The sequence below is a fragment of the Heterodontus francisci genome, chromosome 1, assembly GCF_036365525.1.
Source record: "Heterodontus francisci isolate sHetFra1 chromosome 1, sHetFra1.hap1, whole genome shotgun sequence".
Taxonomy (NCBI): domain Eukaryota; kingdom Metazoa; phylum Chordata; class Chondrichthyes; order Heterodontiformes; family Heterodontidae; genus Heterodontus; species Heterodontus francisci.
In genome coordinates this window covers 266,990,591-267,010,503 of record NC_090371.1, presented here as the reverse complement: position 1 = coordinate 267,010,503, position 19,913 = coordinate 266,990,591, and the positions used below count along the sequence as shown (strand labels likewise).

General features: G+C 44.2%; 1 protein-coding gene across 1 annotated transcript in view; it reads right to left on the bottom strand.

Moving 5' to 3' along the window:
* Positions 1 to 19,913, bottom strand: part of LOC137376194 (janus kinase and microtubule-interacting protein 1-like) — a 398,950-nt gene that overhangs the window by 49,240 nt on the left and 329,797 nt on the right. The window contains exons 15-18 of the mRNA XM_068044290.1: positions 18,647 to 18,700; positions 16,800 to 16,865; positions 6,916 to 6,984; positions 81 to 158 (exon numbers count right to left, since the gene is read on the bottom strand). Coding sequence (XP_067900391.1) covers positions 81 to 158; positions 6,916 to 6,984; positions 16,800 to 16,865; positions 18,647 to 18,700 — 267 coding nt within the window. The remainder of the gene's footprint in view (positions 1 to 80; positions 159 to 6,915; positions 6,985 to 16,799; positions 16,866 to 18,646; positions 18,701 to 19,913) is intronic.

Sequence of the window (19,913 nt, the reverse complement as noted above, 5' to 3'; positions counted from 1 at the left end):
TGCCCATGGCTGCTATCTGAATTATTCAAACTTTATTTTATCCTGACTATGACAAATACACTGAGGAACGCTGATCCTACCATATAAGCATGGTCCAGAGATTGTTTTCTGTAATCCAGCTCCTCCTCTAGGTAGCCCTTCTGCTTGCTAAACAGCTCCTGATAAAAGAGAATAAAACATTCAGCTTTTAACGCACAACCTGTTTTATCTGATCTGATTCTATTTGCTGACAATCTGATACGTCTCTAACCTTTTCCAGTTCTGATGAAAGGTCAACAACCTGAAACCTTGGCTGAATTTTTCTGAAAGGCCCAAAGTCCCGCCGGGACCGGAAGCAGGACTCTACCCCGCGTGAGCCAGCGGCAGGACCCTGGGCAGGATATTACCGGCTGCAGCCAAATAAGAGACCACTGCCAGGACTTCCGCCCAATTGAGGATGGCAACCCACCTCCCAGAGCTGCTGGCCCAACCAGAGAGCCCTGCAACTTGGTAGCAGGTCCTGGTGATCGGGAGTGGGGTGGGGGGGGTGTGGGGAAAGAGGCATCTTCCAGCAGCAGCACCTTAGCCATGGGAGCAGCCATTACCAGTGTCCCCACAGTGGAGCAGCTATTAAAAGAAGGGGCACCACCCTGTGAACCTGCTGGAAGGCCACCCAGGTTACCTGGCGATCTCCCCACGCTGTGGAGATGCCTCCAGACGCCAATAAAATGCCTACGCGAGTGGGAGGTGACCCTTAATTGGCACAATTGGCTGGTGGCCGCACCACTGAGTTTCATTCCACGTTCCCCCCGCCATATTACCAGTCCTCCCGCCTCCCAACCAGTCGCGAAAGGACCGGTAAAATCCAGCCCATTAACTTTCTCTCTTCACCTTCCACTCCACCAGCCTCCATATTCAACAGATCAACCTCTGCCATTTCTGCTACCTCCAGCATGATGCCTCTACCAAACATATCTTCCCCTCCCTTCCCCTTGTAACATTCCGAAGGGACCTCTCGCTCTACAAAACCCTGGTCCACTGCTCAACCACCCCAACTTCCCCTCCCCTTCCCACAGCACCTACCCGTGCAAGTGCAGGGGATGCAACATCTGCCCTTTGACCTCCTCCTTTCCCGCCAACCAGGGCCCAAAACATTCCCTCCATGTGAAACAGTGATTTGCTGGTACTTCGTTCAATTTAGTATACTATATTCGCTGCTCATGATGTGGTCTCCTCTACACTGGGAAGACCAAACATACATTGGGTGATTGTTTTGCAGAAACTTCTATTCAGTCTGCAAGTGTGACCCTGAGCTTCCAGTCACCTGTCATTTTAATTCTGCACCCCACTCCCATTCTGATCTCGGCCTCTTACACTGTTCCAATGAAGCTTAACTGAAGCTCAAGGGTCAGTACCTCATCTTTCGATTGGGCACTTTACAGCCTTCCAGACTCAGCACCAAGTTCAACAATTTCAAGTCATAACTACTGCCCCCATTTAGTTGGACAGTAGCTGCTACTGATGATTCTGCTGTTGCCAGTTATGCCTCCTCTAGACTTGTCACTTGTTTCTTAATGTCCCATTACCACCCCCTTCTGTCTTGCATCATCATCCCTTTTATCCTTTAATCACTTCTGCCTTCCAGCCCATCGGGAGTGGGACTAACTGAGTAGCTCTTACCAACAGTCTATTTCTGTGCTGTAGCCATTCTATGATTCTATTCAATAGATAAGGTAGACAAAGAAAAGCTGTTCCCATTAGCTGATGGTACAAGAACTACAGGACACAGATTTAAGGTTTTGTGTAAGAGATGCAGGGGGTATGTGAGGAAAAACCTTTTTTACACAGCGAGTGGTAATGATCTGGAAATCGCTGCTTACGAGAGTGGTGGAAATGGACACAATCAATTATTTCAAAAGGGAATTGGATGGGCACTTGAAGGGAAAAAACTTGCAGGACTACGGGGATAGAGCAGGTGAAAGGAATTGACTGGATTGCTCCACGAAGAGCCAGCATAGACTCGATGGGCCAAATGGCCTCCTTCTGTACCATTATGACTATGATACAGACCTTTGCTTTTGTTCTTTCCTCCATCCCTGCTTTCCCTGCCTCTGTACTTGCTTAAAACCTATTACACTTCCAACTTTTGCCAGTCTGATGAAAGGTCAACAACCTGAAATGTTAACTCTGTTTCTCTCTCCACAGATGCTGCCTGACCTGCTGAGCATTTCTAGCATTTTCTGTTTATAGATCATTTCTACTTTACTTGTTTGGTAGTGCTGCTTTCTTACACTCACTCGGGCAGATTTTTGTCCTTAGAAATGTTGCAGTGTTGCTTCTGATTCAGAGAGCACGCTGGGAAGCAAAGGGTGACAATGGATGTGGGGATGAGGGTGTGCCACCTTCCCAGCAGAGATCAAGGAGAAGACTGCCCATGTCTTTGCAGCAACATCAGGTAAGCAGTTTCTTTGTCGAAACAATAAAGCATGTGGCAGCTTCATGGTAACTTGCATCGGCCCGCACCAAAGATGTGGCTAGGGAACCAGTTGGGGCCCCACCACCTCAGAAACACAGACCAATGCGTTGCGGACATTAGGGACTGAAGAGACAGTGCCAGCTTCAGAACCTAGCACCTGGGATGCTTGCTTGGTGCTATCAAGATCTGACAGATGTCATTAGACCAATTAATCCACTGAGCCTGGTTTTGGGGGGGGGGGGGGGGGGGTGGGGAGGGGGGGAAATGTTTTTCTCTCAGGTCATTAATCTTTGGAATTCTCTTCCCGAGAGAGCAGTGGAGGCTGGGTCATCGAATATATTCGCTAAGTTAGAAAGATTTTTGCTTTAAAGGGAGTCAAGGGTTATGGGTGGGGGCACGCAGGAAAGTGGAGTTAAGGCCAGAATCAGATCAGCCATGATCTTATTGAGCCGCAGAGTAGGATCGAGGGGCCAAATGGCCTACTCCCGCTCCTATTTCTTATGTTATGTTGGAGGAAACACCAGACTGCTCAGGCACAAGCTCCAGAAATGCAGGCAGCAGCAGCACCTCCCACCCAGGAACAGGTCATGAGAAAAGGGCTACTTCAGCCTCAGCAGCCTTCAGTTGACTAGAAACTTCCAACTGTCTATCATACAGGCCCTCAGATTGGACCGAGAAATGCTAGAACAGAAGAAAGAGAGACACACACATAGGAGACACCATTTGAGGAGAGTGTATCGGTTATTTTCACTTTGAATTTTGTTACACTCAAAGAATATACATTTATTGAGGTTACTGCCATAAAAGAAAAGCTGCACTTATTTCATACTGACTCAGTTGATTACAGTACCAAGAATGAAAAAGCATGATGTGTTGGCCTGTTCTAGGAGAGGTGTGGAACTGAAGGATTAGTCTCTTATTAGAAGGGGGAGGTAAAGGAGTTACAGTAGGTGTGACAAAGGTGTTAAACTGGAGACTTCAGTGGTCACTTGTACACTGATGCCTGTTGCAGTAGCCACTGAAGAGGTTTCTATATTCAGGTCATTGTGATAATCTCTTCCATGTCTTCTGCCTCCTCAGCAAGCTGCATAGTTAAGTTGTGCAGGGAACAGCATGCTCCAACTATGTGGGACACAGGTTGCAACATAATGCAGAGCTCCTCCTACCCTGTCGAGGCAGTGAAAGCATCCTTTTAATACACCGATGGTCCTCTTGATGACTATTCTGGTAGAGGCATGTACTTTTTTTTTATATATAGTGTTCCCCTGCTGCTGTTTAGACCACACTGTGAGCAGTGTCATTATCCATTGGAGAGAGGGGGAAGACCTCGTCCCCACAAGCTACCTGTTGACTTCATTTTCTCTCTTGAAGAGATCATGGAGAGCTGAATTGTGAAGGATGAGTGCAGTGTAGCAACATCCAGTATATCTCACGAGAGACATAGGCCTCAATTTTAACACCAGCTGCCTGGTCAGGCAGTGGGGGGGAGGGGGTTAAATAGAATGGGGGACTCACCTATTCCTTTCCCATCTTGATCTGACTGACTATAATTATAAATTGCAGGCGGCAAAGACACCCGCCCAAGCTGGGTTGGGCTCCGATGACGTAATCGGGGCTCCAATCTGCGAATTTCAGCCCGAGCCCTGAACGGGAGAGCAGGGGTAACTTCCTCCACAAAGCTAAACCTGCCAGGAGCTGGAATTATGTCTTTTTTTCCTGTTTCATTATGGGCCAGGAGATGCTAGAGTGATCCTCTGGGCTCTCCATACAAGCCTTAGCTTCCCAATCAGCCTTCCACCTTTTGCAATTGCAGCTGGATGCTGTCCCCACCCCACCACTTACCTGACTGAAGGGGACTGTTTGTGTGTCTCTGGCTGCAGCACCCTGGTGCCCGAGTTCCCGCCCCCGCCAGATAGGGAGTGATTCCCGCCAGGTTCGGGCAGGAGTCCCAACCCAAATATTTATGAGGCCCATAAGTCAAAATCGCCCCGAGCTTGCAAGTTTGTTGATTGCTCAGGCCCTCGGCTCGCACCAAAACCGGGTCCTGACTTAAAATTGAGGCCATAGGATTCTTTGAATGTTGTCGTGCATAATTTGAACATTCAGGGAGTGAAAGCCTTTGCTGTAGTGCTGGGTTTCTTAGGAGCTCACAAAGCATTGTGTACCCTGGGCCGTGGGAAGGCCAGTAACCTGAAAAAAAAAGTGGACAAGGCCATCTTACTGCTGCAAAAGCAAAATGCTACAAATCTGAAATAAAAAACAGAAAATACTAGAAATCAGCATCTGTTAGCATCCATGGAGAGAGAAATAGTTAATGTTTCAGGTCGATGGCCTTTCATCAGAACTGAGAAAAGTTTAAAACCCATTACATTTCTAACAAGTGAAAGAGTGGGAAAAGAACAAAAGGCAAGTCATGTGATAGGGTGGAGAGATTAAGTGACAAAAAGCATGGTGGTACCTGTCATTTTAATTCTCTACCTTGCTCTCACATTGACCTCTCTATAATCGGCCTCCTGCAGTGTTCCAATGAAGCTTGAGGAACAGCCCCTCAGTTGTCGATTAGGCACTTTACAGCCCTCCAGACTCAACATTGAGCTCAACCACTTCAGACCATAATCCCTGCCCCACATTTTGCTTACTTTTCCTTTGCAGGTTTCAATTTTACTCTAATTTTTCTCTTGCTTTTGGACAGCAGCTGTTCATCATTCTGCCCTTCACACCTCCCCCAGACACATTGTTTCTTTACTTGTCCGATTACCACTTACTTTGACCCAACTCTTTTGTCCTTTAATTTCTCCTGTCTTCCACCTGATCACAGACCTTCCCTTTTATTCTTTTTCCACCACCCCCCCACTTTTACTTGCTTAAAACCCATTCCATTTCTAACTTATCCCAGTTCTGGTGAAAGGTCATTGACCTGAAACGTTAACTCGGTTTTCTCTCTCCACAGATGCTGCCTGACCTGAATATTTCCAGCATTTTGTTTTTATTTCCTATCTTACTGCTGCCTTTCTGTGATGCTGCTCAGTTGAAAAAAAAAACATGCCAGTGCTACATTTCACCAGGCCAGCATTGCCTCAATTTTAAAATTCTCATCCTCGTTTTCAAATCCCTCCATTGCCTCACCCCCTCCCTATCTCTTAACTTCCTCCAGCCTTACAACCCTTCAAGATCTCCTAAAATTCTGGCCTCTTACGCATCCCCAGTTCTTGTCACTCCGCAACTGGTGGCCTTGCTTTTAGTTGGTTGGGCCCAAAGCTCTGGAATTCCTTCCCTAAACCTCTCCATTTCTCAATCCTTCTTCAAGATGCTCCTTAAAACCTAACTCTTTGACCAAGCTTTTGGTCATCTGTCCCAATATCTCTTTATGCAGCTCAGTGTCAAATTTGGTTTGATGATGCTATGAAGTACCTTAGGAGGTTTTATTATGTTAAAGGCGTAATATAAATGCATATGACCTGCATTCCTGCAAAATGTTGGCAGGGGAGGTGGGCTCTGTTCTTTAAATGCTGCCTAACACCCATTCTGCCCCATCCTGTGCTGCTCCTCATGCACTCCATTGTGTGCAGGCCACAATGCTAGAAACAAACTGCTCATGCCCAGCTGCAGCAATCACAACTCCAACTCCTCCACCTCAGAATCTCTTCACTTCTGCCTGTCTCAGCTGATCCTGGCAACTCTTACACCTATATCTCTCATTCTAACTTACTCTTTGTACAGTGTGAGTGTAAAAGCAAGAAATTCAAGGCTGCAGTGCCAGGAATCCTCATTAGCACATATTATAATGATGTGGCTTGTGGATTAATCAGGTGGATCATAAGAAAGGCAAAATTCTGTTTGGAAACTAAAGACAGGAGTGTGATTTTGGGATCAAAAATCAGACAATGGCTTCTACAAGGTAAATGCCCCAATTTTACATGGAAACACAGCCAAAACTGGTGTGTAACTTCAGTACCTAAACATTTGCAATTATTAGTGTTCTTTTAAAAAATCCTAATGTTTATTCCATTTCTTCCCCTTTCTTCTGAAGCCTGTGATTCAGTGATTAGCAAACCCAGCACAGACTGTGGATTTTTTATCATTTGCATGGCTTAGTGTCACAATACATGGTGATTTTATTGGCTGAATCCCTCACCACATGCAACTAAACTTATTACTTATATAATACACATATTGAAAAGTGCTTGTGAATTTTCTAACTTCTGTGTTTTCCATTACAGCTGACTATGCATTGCATAGTTGAAGACCAAGAATACTATTAAAACATGGCAATGAAATGAATTCACCTTTCAAAATGCAATGACATATAACACTATCCAGCTTTTTGTGTACATCAGTTAATAAAGTTGCTTTATTAAACTTATTTAACAAGTTCCAAATCTCTTGCATTCCCCAGCCCCCCCCATCTTCCAATAGATTCCCATTATCATCTCACACTATGGTAACATGTGTAAAGGTACCTTCTCATTCTCCACATCCAACATCTTCTGATGAAGAGCAGCCTCTGTGCCTTCAATTTGTTTCAGCCACTATATTTTTCAAGAAAGCACATCAAAAGAGGTGAGTCAGTACACAGTTGGCATTTATAATGATAATTAGCTAGAAGGTCAAGGAAATTGGAATCAGGTGACAGAGGCAATATCTGCACTTTAACAGGAAGTTAATGTTATTGAACTTCCAAACCTATTAGTGAAGACACTGAGACTAGGAAGCTTAGTTACAGACTGTTTATTATTTGCCACAAAACTTACTTCACCACTCCTAACAACCCACAGCCAGTGTAAGCTGGCTCTTCTTTATATATACACATTTGAGTACAATTAACTAATTAACACCCAACGCCTGTTCACCCTATTGCATTGAACTACCAGGTATTTATCATCCATTAACAGAACTTCAGACCCTAACAGTTAACTCAAAAGTACAAGACCTGTTCTAGGCACGAGCCCTTTATTTTGCTTATAGCTTGTGATTATTTTGATTTCAAAGTATAAAGTCCTCTGCAACAAATTGGAAATACTTAACACAGCCCATCACATAATACTTTTTAAAAAACTTATATATAGAGAAAAATGGTTTGTAGTCCTTCGAATGGCATGATCTTCACAGAAAATGTCCAGTAGAATTTATAATCTATGGGGTTGAGATAACTCAGGAATTTCACACCCCCCACCCAGCCATCACCATGATACTTCATGTGAAGCTGACATAATTTGTAACAATGAGACGACACCGATGTGACACATTACTGCACTAATGCACAATAAAGGCATCACCCCATGTATTTGTTTACAACTGATAAATAGGTTGGTGATAAAAAAAAGTGTTTTCATGAAGTCTATGACCTTTAAATAGGCAGTCAAAAAGTAAACACTGACAGCAAGTCAATTTGATCAAGGAAATTGTAACCCTATCTAGCAGAAAGCAGGTGGACGGGCATTTAAAATCCCCCCAGGAGATTTACCCATCTTTGTCCTGCTCCCTTTCTGCAGTCTTCAGTTTTAACCTACTCTTCTGAGCAAGCAGCAAAGACAATTGTTAGAAACAGGACGGGTCCTTCTTTAAATATACGGATAAGACTCCAATGATGTCATTGGGGCCCAACTGCTATATTAACCAGTGGCCCAAGTGGTGAAATCCTTGTGGAAATTGCACCAGGTGAAGCTAGTAGGAGGATGAGTTAGGGTCAGAAGGGGCCTAAAAAGGTTTTTATATTATTTTCTAATTTCCTTTGTTGGGCCAGAAGCTGGAGTGCTCATCTGGGACCCATAGATAGCATTGCCTTCCCTGCTTCAGGCTGCTCCCCTTCCCAATCATGAAGCCCCCCTGAATCCCCTACCACTGATTTACCCGAGCGTCAGGGAGCATTTCTTGGATCTTTGCTGGCGGCTTCCCGAACAGCCACTTATTGCTTTCCACTGGATTTGGGTGAGCAACAGACTGGGAAGCACGGAAGTGAGGCTTGGGAATTAAAATAGGCTGGGCCTCACGTTGCTGAGGTCAGGTTTTCCACTTGCCTCAGCTCCAATCAGCCCTATTTCTAGCCGGGGCTTATATATTGTGATGTTGACTTGTCAATATGAGAAAACAGCTGAACGCACAGAATAGGTACTTTATCACCTCGGCAACCAGACCAAATTATCTCAATCTAAGCTTTCAGATTGCGCAATTTTTATTTGGTGTCCAGAAGAATTGGATATTATTTTCCATTTGCTTCCATGGATGACAGTAAATGCACTTGCACAGTATAATAGCATTGTCAGGCTACCCTCACATTGCATTGAGAATCTCCCAGATGTCAGCAATTAAAATGTGAACTTTTAACAGGAAGATCCAATTTTAGATTATTTGTAAACTCCATCTTGCCTTAATGTTTCTTCATGTGTGGCAGCAAAATGGCACTAAGTGCATCACAGATTGGAATGGTTCTCCAATTTGAAGGCTAGGCTTAATCATGACCACTTCTTAGAAATCAATTATGAAGCAGTCTGAACCTCTCTTTAGAATTATCTCCTTGACCTAGATTTTCTTCTGCTATACCACTCCAAGTTAGGCACTAAAGCAGCAGAAATAGTAGGGAAACGGACTGCTAAGGCCTAGCACTGCATTGCATCTCAACTTTTATATTCTTGCTCCTACTCTGGCTGGAAAAACTGGTCACAAATTGACGACCTGATTTCTCCGATTTCTTCCACCACTAATCTCAAGGACTACCAGGACTCTGAGGCAACTGCTAAAGGCCACAGATGCCCCTTTTGGAGGGAAAAGTTCCAGTAGCGGATACTTCACCAGCCCCTCAGGAATGATCCACTTACCAAGTGCGAGGCCTAAAAAGAAATCTGGTCTTCAGTGTTCTTCCGCACCCCACCCCTGCAAGCCCGCCACCTTTAAATGGCCTCCTCTTCTTCTGCGTGTTCTGTCCCCCGGCAGTGGTGGGATTACTTTTATGATGGGGTTCTGGCAAGGAGCCTGCCCTGCATTTGTAACGAGACCCAAACCAGGAAGATGCTTTGGGGCCATGACAAGTCGGTGCACCACTCTGGCTCCTTTCCTCTTATTTTTCCCCCTTGTTTCTCATTGATCATGCCGTGGGGGAGATGTGGCTTACCACAGATATTGAAACAGACTGTGGGAAGAAGCGCAATTAAAATATAAAACTTCCATTCCCAATTGTCCTTTTAACAAGAAACAAATGAGTGATTTTCTGTTTTTTTTTCATAATCACCAACAAAATTGCATTCCCTCAAATTGCAAAGCTACACATTCCTGTAATTTCATTAATGAAGGAAGTTGGCATTCTCCTGTTCTCCTCTTTAAAGAAGAATTTTCATCCCTTCTATCAGTGACCTCTGCTGTAGAGTATTAGGAGTGAATAGGACCAGGCTCCCCAAAGCCTACCAATGTTCATTGTTTAGCTCACACATATGACAGTGGCTACTTGGACAAGGCAATGGAGGCCTACGAACTCTCCAAGCCAGTTCTCTCCATTGGGGACATGAGACTCCTTAATAAAGTTCACTGGGAAAATTCACCAAGAGATTTTGTACAAGCTAAATAGATCAGGAAGGTGTACATTTAGTCTCTGGTCTGTGATGAGTGAGGTGGTCTCAGCTATAGTAGCAGTGGACCATTATGCCTAGCCTCAGTGTCCCAGTGGTCACGAGAGGGAGGAAAATATCAGCCCTCACCCCTGATTACTACTGGAAAATTAGAAAGAAGAGATTCCATTTATATAGCGCCTTTCACAACCACAGTTGACAGCCAATGAAGTACTTTTGAAGTGTCATCACTGTTGTAATGTTGGAAACATGGCAGCCTAATTGTGCACAGCACAGTCCCAGAAATAGCACTGGGATCATGACCAGATCGTCTGTTTCAGTGATGTTGGGTGAACAATAAATATTAGCTAGGACACCAGGGAAAACTCCCCTTCTATTCTTTGAATAGTGCTAAGGGATGTTTTGTATCCACCTGAAAGGGCAGATGGGGCCTCTGTTAATGTTTCATCTGACTGACAGCACCACTAGCAGTGCAGCACTCCCTCAGTACTGCACTGAAGTGTTGATCTGGATTACGTGCTTAAACCTCTGGAGTGGGGCTTAAACCCACAACTTCTGACTCAGAGGCAAGAGTGCTACCCATAGCTGGCATGTGTGAATAGGTTCTGGGTGGGCTGTGACACCACCCCTTAGCCCCACAGTCCCAGGAGCATTAAATATGTCGACTCACAAAGATAGCATGTGAGGTTCTGGGGGTCATGCATGGACTTACAATTCAGTCAGTGCCTTCTGGAGATGAGATGGGGAAGAGTAGGTTTTTAAAAAATCAACAGATTCAGAACTAAACAAAAGGATGTTAAAATAATAAGAATTCTTTGTTTTCCTTCTTCTTTTAGAATAAGAACAGTGATGCTAAGAATCCCTCTACAGCAGTGACTGAAGCTGTGTTTTGCTATGGACTCATTCACTGAGTTTTAGGCCGACTGACAATTTTTCAGGATTCAAATGATGTGCCTTTTAATGGCTGTGAGGACAGTGATTTGGCTTTGGAGAGTTACTGGCATCTGCAGGGTGGAAGGAAAGTGGGTAGGGTTGCATTCCCATTACATTGAGAAATAACTGAGACTCCCAGCACTGTAAAATCCATCATGTTCATGTAACCCAGTGACTTTATTTTCTAAAGTGACTTTATTTTCTGGTTCCTTCCCAGTAATGGCAGAAAGACCATCCAAGTCAGCATATCCAAAGCCACAGGGCTGTACAGCAGGATCAAGCATGCAGCCTGCTTGTGACCAGAAATAAATTGTTGACTGGCACAGTGTTTGCATTACTGCAGTAGCAGCTGTATCCCCAAGGGCACTGACAAGAATCACTCAGCACTTCCAGAGGCTTCGCTGTTTCCTCATTTACCTTACAGTACTATAAGATAAATCTACGGTGAGACTTGTTAATATTGTTGTTATACAGATGGGTGGGTAATTAAGCTGCATTACCCACTCTCACTACTGTGAACATAGAGTGCAAGAGTGCTATTCACATTCAAATATCTGCATGGCATTTGATACATTGTCTCCTGTAAAAGTCTACCAACTGAAAGGGGCTGTTTCACTGCTTTCAGTTACTTTTCAACATCATTGGGATACTAACCTTATGACACCACAGATTGTAAGGTACTTACAGCACTAAAACAGACAATTCAGCCCAACGGCCTCTTACCCGTGTGTATGCTCTGCACGAGCTTCCTCCCAACCCCCTTCATCTAACCCCATCAAAATATTATTGTATTCCTTTCTCCCTCGCATACTTAACACACTTCCCTTAAAGTCACCTCTGCTATTCACCTCAACTACTTGTGGTAGCAAGCTCCACTATTCCAACTACTCTCTGGGTAAAGATGTTATGTCATATAGATGTCATTTCTCTTGAATTCCCTTGAAAAATAAACTTGGGGGAAAAAAACACACACATAATTGAAAAGCCTCCATCCAAAAGGATGCACTCAAATTCCATTGACTGACTTCGTGTTTGCCCCAACTGTACCAGAGTCTGTTACTATTAGTGCTTAATCTCCACAAATACTGCATTATGTGTGGTGCAGGATTAAGGCAGAAGTTGCATCAGTTGCATCAGGATTAAGGCAGAAATTATATTGCAATTTGTGGGGGGTGGAGGAGGGGTTGAAATTGCTGGAAGTCACAATCAGTCCTTTAACAAAGCAACATCTGTGGAGAGAGAAGCACAGTTAACATTTCAGATCAATGACCCTTCTTCAGAACTGACCTGAAACATTAACTCTGCTTCTCTCTCCACAGATGCTGCCAGACCTGCTGAGTTTTTCCAGCACTTTCTGTTTTTATTTTAGATTTCCAGCATCCGCAGTATTTTGCTTTTACTTTAACAAAGCAATACTTTGATGTAGCAAAGGACGGCATATACCAAAGCTTTTTCCTATAAATACCAACCCAGTGGAAAAATGTGCTGAGAGGACATGACAAAGCTTTACAGAAAATCAATGAACATGAAACACTGTATTGATATTTCTAAGGCATGTTGTAAAATCAAAGCATATCTGCTTGGTGAAAATTCATTTGGGAAATGACTCCTTCATTCTATTTAAATAATAAGAGAAAATGCTGGAAACACTCATCGGGTTAGGCAGCATAAACGGGCAGAGAAACAGAGTTAACGTTTCAGGTCATTTACCCTTCATCAAAACTGTTTTGTTGCCTGACCTGCTGATTGTTTCCCACATCTTGTTATTATTTCAAATTTCCAGCATCCAGCACGTATTTTGTGTTTGTTCGTCGCTATACTTGAGCTGGCTGTTACCCATGCATACCTGGTTCCTGGCGGATATTTTACACAATGTATCTGATCCAGCTGATTTATAACAACATTGTAAAGTTTTTAATGACTAGAAATCCTGAGAACACGACCAGCACATTTTATGGTGACTGAATTCTACTGAAAATCAAATGTATTTGTTATAATTCCAGGAATTTATTTCCGCAGCAAACATTCTGCAAGGTAATACTAGTGTGGCTTGATAAAATGAAAGCCCACGAAAATGAATATAGTTGATAACTTCCATCATTATCCCAGCAATGTTTACTAGACAGCAGCATCCTAATCAGGTTATTGCTCTGTGAATGTAGCAAGATCCTCTTCTAACGTGTTCCTGATGATCATGGCTCCATCTTATTCATTACGAGAAGCTTCAGTTAGTAGTAAATATGGGACATTTGAAATGTGCCTTTTATACAGAGTCCCATCTCACCGAGCTTCATTATATAACAGGTTAATGCATGAATGATGTACTGATGTCAACTTACTTTCCTCAGAGGTTGAGGATTCACCTTTGGGTAAAGTCAGAGGCTTTTATTTGGGGAAAGATTTAACTGCACAGTAAGAAAAATAAATGGTCAGCTTCATGGCAAAGCTACCGTACTGCACAGGAGAAAAGGAGATTTAATCAACAGGATGTCACAAAGAAATTGAACGGTTAATCCTCAGTTTCCTACCTTGCTTTGCTGGGCATTTTATCTTAGTCTTCTAACATCACTCAGAATGGAAGTTATGCATTTGTTTAAAAGCCAACATAGATGGAAGGGTTAAAGGACTCAACCCCTCTCCCAACCATTGTCTGAGGCTGAACTAGACCGTTTGCAATCTTGGCATCTTATTTGGCCAAGCAGAGCTTTCCATCACCAAGACCACCTATTTTCACCTCCATAACATTACCCATCCCTGATAATATGCAGCTGAAACCCGCATCCCTGCCTTTGTTATCTGTAGATTCGACTATTCCAATGCTCTCATGCCTGGCTTCCCACATTATGCTGCCAGTATCCTAACTTGCACCAAGTCCTGTTCACCAATCGTCCCTGTGCTTGCTTACCTGCCTTGGATCCTGGTCTGGCAATGTCTCAATATTAAAATTCTCTTCCTCATTTTCAAATCTCTCCGTGGACTAGTCTCTCTTATCTCTGTAGCCACCTCTAGCCCTACAGCACTCCAAGATCTCTGATTCTCCAATTCTGGCCTCTTACGCATCCTCAATTTTCATCAGTTCACCATTGGCAACCATGCTTTTAGCTGCCTAGGCCCAAAGCTCCAGACTTCTCTCCCTAAGTTTCTCTGCATCTCTACCTCTCTCTCCTCCTTACAGAGGCTCCTTAAACCTACCTCTGACCAAGAGTTTAGTCATCTACATCTCTAATTGGCTCAGTGTCAAATTTTGTTTGATAAGACTCCTGTGAAGCACCTTTGAGCATTTTACTGAGATAAAGGCACTGTATATATATAAGTTGTAGCTGTTGAAGCAGTATAGATAACAGCAGTCATGCAATGATGTGCTACTGGAGCAGTGAAGGAGTCAAGGGACCTACAAGTGATCATATTGGTATCATGTGAAGTTACTGATGGACTGCTAATGAAGCCTTTCAGATTATTACATTTCCTTAAGGTTGAGGAGCAACACCTAGCCATCCAGCAGCAATTGTTCTCAACTGCAATGGTATCCATGTACAGCTATATGAGCAGACACATAGGGATGACTTTTACTGGTCCCTCGCGCCACAGGTCATGGCGCAGGGGCTGGTAGAATTCTGCGGCGAAAGGCCGCCTTGACCTGTGACGTTGAGGAGGGTCCGCCGCATATTACTGGCAGCGGGGGGACCTCAGTGCGGCTCCCTCCCCCACCCCCACTGTCTGACGGAGGGCCCTTCATCTCCATATGTAAATTAGCATCAAAGATATTCAAATGAACTTACCTGCAGGCGGTGGCTGTCCCACACCGATTTTACGGCCTCCGTTTGGCCTTCACGTGCCTTCGGAACTCCTTAGGGCGGGAGGGGTGGAGCAGCAGGGAAAGCAATTTTGATTGGTTGTGGGGATGGTGGGAAGGGGTTGAAGGGCAAATGTAAAGAGGTTGGGGGGAAAATGTGGGTTGGTAATAAAGTTTCTTTTTCTGCTAATGTCCCGTAAAAAGACATTGGGGGGATGGGAAAGGACCTCAATTATGTATTTAATTTTTATTAAATAACCCTTGACAATATTGCTTTAAAAATTAAAATTTTTCTTAAGGGCTCGCAGCTCTTTATAAATGGTGGCGGCGCCTGCACACTGGTGCCGGACAACATTGCCGGGGATTGGAGGCCACCCCCTCGGCTTTATTGGGGGCGGCTGCTCCACCCCCACCATTTTAAATGAGACCCCGTACATAAATATTGCGGGAGCTCCTCGGCGGCACTTCCATGCTGGAAGGCGGGCGAGTTGAAAGCGTGCCGCTGTGGAGCGCGCGCGCTGATAAAATTCAGGCCATAATGATAAAATAGATGAAGATAGCAAAAACTGACTCAATAAAAATGCAGGTTTTGTGGAATACACAACCTATTTATCATGCATGTTTATTGCAACTTCCCAGAATCAACCCATGACTCTCTTCCTCAGCTGATCCACACCATCACATGTTTTTTGGAGAGATGACAAATTCTACAATTGGCTCCTTGGTAACTAATTTGTTTAACTAAAGATCTTGGCTTCCATCACTGATCCAGAACCTAAGGGATGAATTTTATGCTCTCGTCCATGGCGGGTTTGGAGGCTGGGAGAGCATAAATTCAGGTGGGATGGTGGCGGTGGTGGTGGGGGGAGGCGGTTCCCGCCACCTTCCCACCACCGCCAAAGTTTAATCCAGGGGCAGGAAGGCCCGTGAACAGCTTTCCCACCCTGCCACCATTTGAGGCCATTAACTGGGCAATTAATCCTCAATTAAGGGCCTCATCCACCACCGCAGCAATTAGCCGTGTGGCGGGCGGCCCTGCCGTTGCACAGCAAGCCCGGCAAGAAAAACCATGCAGGCTGCTTCCCGGCTTCGGGGTGGGGGAGGGGAGGCCCTTGTTAATAGGCACTTATTGAATGAGGGAACAGGCGTTGGGAAGGGCTGACAGCCAACCCCCCTGTCCTTGCTAGCGAATCCCCCTACACCACCCTTCCCTGCGACCGCCATCCTGCAGGATCCCTCCCACCCTGACCTACCTGTGGCCTGTGTCCAGCGCTGTTCTTGGGCCTCCGGTATATGCTCCACTGCCAGCATCCGCCATTTGTGTGCTAGCAATGCTCAGTGAAAAAACTGCTAACCTCCAACTGGCTGGCAGCTCTCTGAGGGCGGGACTTCTGGCGACGGGGTCCTTGATCCTGTGGAAGGCCCTCCACTGTCCACTTACATGCCTTATTGGCACTAGATTCAGCAGGCCTTCTGGAAAAGAGGCGACGCAGAGTTCTCGGCGTTCTCGCCGGAAATCAAGACCCCCGTCACCAGCATAAAATCCAGGCCTAACAGTTGATGAGAGTCCATCAATAACATGCAGCAGATAAATCCAAAGGCCCAATCACTGTTAGAACAATGAAACTGAGCAGTTAATGCAGAGACAGAATGTGAATTGCCATGTAGTATACCCCACAAAAGGTGTGCACGGTTTTTGTAGTACATGGTCTTTTGCACCGTTTGGGAATACAGAGAGCCATCAGCATCCATGTGTGAAAACAATGGATAAATGCCATGGGTCACAGAAGGTGGGAAACTTCAGCCGTCTGTTCAGAGGGAGAAATGGGAATTGGCAAGCAAGACTAGTAGTGGTAGAATATATCACTGTCACTCGGGGCAGTTTACATAAAAACCCACCACCAAAATGGCACTCTATTGACATTGGCGATGAGTATGAAGAATGATCAACCTGTTTTGGTCATACTTTATTTCAGTAAGCAGACTAACAGAAATGGTACAGACTTAGGAGATGAATGCGCTTCCTGCTTCACAGAACAATCATGATTTGGGAGTGTACCTTCTCACAGAGTGAAAGCACAGTACGAGCTTGAATTACTGCAACCTGCTCTTCATTTCTTAGGTTCTGAAATACAAAGATGCACAAAATATTGAAACTGAGTTTAACGGTACAGCATAGACCATCCAAAATACATCACTTGTTAGGGGGAGAAAGCAAGATGAACCAATCTGATGCTTCTCACAGCTTCACCTCAGATTAACATAAACTCTACGTAACTTGAGTTAAAATATATATTGCACATGCTTACATATTCAAACCCGGCGAGTTCTAATTCTACTTCAAAGGAAAGGCAGACTTTGTATTTATATAGCACCTTTCCTGACCTCAGGACGTCCCAACGTACTTTACACCCAATTCAATATCTTTGAAGTGTAGTCACTGTTGTAATGTCGGAAACATGCCAGCTAATTTTCACACAGCCAGGTCCCATAAACAGCAATGAGATGATGACCAGTTTTTTGTGACGTTGGTTGAGGGATAAATGAATGGTGGCCAGGACACCAAGGAGAACTGCCCTACTCTTCTGCGTAATAGTGCCACGGGATCTTTTACGTCCAGCTGAGAGGGTTTAGCGTCTCTTCTGAAGGCACTCTGTGCTACCAATAACTGCTTCTTAATTACTGCCGGTAATATTGGCGCAGGCAACATTTATTTCACGGCATGTCTGAGGCTAAGAATGATGTGAAGATGATGGGGAAGGAGAAAAAAGTAAAAGTAGGAGATAGATTGCTACACTAAGTGTACATGTAAAAACATTTCACGATACAAAACTTTGTTTTTAAAAAAGGACACATATGTGGACTTTGTTGTTGACAACTAGAACATCGGAGAAAAAAAAATTCACCATAGCGTTGAAGGCACTATCTCTCTTTCTCACATGTATACCAAATCTCTCACAGCAGAAGAAAGGTTCACACCTCCATGATACAATCACTTGAAAGTTTAGCTTACACAATTAATAGTGCTGCTACCAAACAGCAACATCCTACATGGCATTTAAACTTGATACATTTGCAGTGGATACAGAGCATTTCGTAATTTCCTCCTTCCTCTAATGTTCTTATAAGAAGCTTATTTCACATGGATAGGAAAAGAAATTTGAGCGCAATCTAAACATTTTGGTTTCTCATTACAATGAAATGAAAGTGCTTGTTGTTTTATTATTCATAGCAGTTGGTATAGGCACCACAAAAACAGTTACTTAACAAGGTGCATACTATAATCACTTTTAACAAGCCAAATGTAAAAGTGAAAGTACTCTCTGTAATATAAATAAACAGATGGTGAAGATAGTTACTTCCACCTCTGACAGCTGGATTCAAATCCAGCCCAAGCCAATAATGGAATGGAAGGCTCCATCAGCTCCTATGGGCCCAGTGAAACAATGAGACTGCCTCAATCTGGTTCCCAGTGGGTGCTGATCCTTAACTCAAGACTGCCCAGAAGTGAAGTAGCCCTTTTTGCAGAAACTTTGAGAGTGACTGGTGTGGAATACAGAAAAAAAAAATCATCTGACGAGGAGGAAAATGGAAGCTCAAAGTTGGGGCAAAGTAGAGGGAGTTTTGTTTTGATCTTGTTGTGCGACACTTGGTACTGACATGCGATGTCAAAAGGTTAAAACATGTTCTATTCCAAGTGGAACATCGCACCCCCCCCCCCCACACCCCCCCCCCACTTTGAGAATTACCCCAGAATGTTTCAAAGATGATAGAATTACACACTCACTATCTCAGATTAAACAGCTGAGGGAGCACTACAGAATGAAAGGTGCTAACAATGTGAAACCTTGAATTGAGATGATTTGAATGAGCCATGCTGACTACAATTGTTTGAATTAGCCTTACCCCATTATCTCCCAGGATATCAAGTTTCTTCATTAGGTCAGGAATAACCACATCCTGAAAGAAAGGATTCATGTCATTATCAAAGAACTAAATCAATGCAATGGTCAGAAGATCAAATGAAAGGATCAATGAAAAACCATAAAAAGAAGTTACTAACTCCACTAAATGGTGATGTTGAGTAATTAATGTTAATTGCTTTTCTTGGATAAATATTTTATTCCATCAGGGATTTGGCACGGAGGGTGTTGCACGCAGCCGTCCCATGCAATAGAATGTTAAGTTGATTCATGGACTCCCGGACGGCCTGTAAATTCTACAACCTGGAGAAGTGTGTATCTCACATCTATATAGAGTGAGAGAGATTGCAGCCCCTCTTCCATTATTTGAGGGGCTTCTCCTCAATTTCTAGCTGCACTTCAGTCCCATGCTCCTGATCTTTGGCCACCCGCTGAGGAGGGGAGTGGGCAGATTGGAGGACTTATCATGGGACTGTTCCTGGGCCTGGCCAAGGTGGCCATCAACAGGTCCAGGCAGTGGGCGGTCAAGGGGATCATTCGGCCCTAACTGCCTAGCTCTCTTCCGTGACTACACCTACACCTGGTTGTCCCTGGGGAGGGAGCATACAGTGTCCATCGGTACGCTTCAGGCTTTCCCCAACAGGTGGGCACCAGGAGGGGACTGGAGTGCATCATCACCCCTAGTAATGCCCACTTTAGCCTGATTAGCTAAGCTTTCTTTAAAGTTTTTGGGTTTTTTTGTTACAATATATGAGTGGTGCTTCTTTCAGAAGGGGCACTTAGTTCCTTTTCACTGACAGCCTTCTGGATCAAAAGAGGTATATATTTTATTCCACCATGTTTCCAGCTACAGGTTTCACTGAAAGGACTTCTTTTATTGGTAAGTCATACATACAAGAAGAAATGAACATTGGTCACCTCATACAAAGGCAAAATACCGCAGATGCTGCAAACATGAAATAAAAACAGAAAATGCTGGAAATACTCAGTGGATCAGGCAGATCTGTCACCTCATACCAGCACAGCTAAACCTAGCAAGAATTGAGATGTCTCTCAGACACCTTTAGTCTCCAGAGAGAAGTCTGGTTAAGGTTTGGGCCATTCCAAAGGTTTCAAAAGAACGCATGCCAGTTCTCAGCTGGTGTGACCTCCTTTCTGCAAAATAGCAGCATAGAATCAACAACAACTCGCATTTATACAGCACCTTTAACGTGGTAAAATGTATCAAGGTGCTTCATAAGCACTTCATC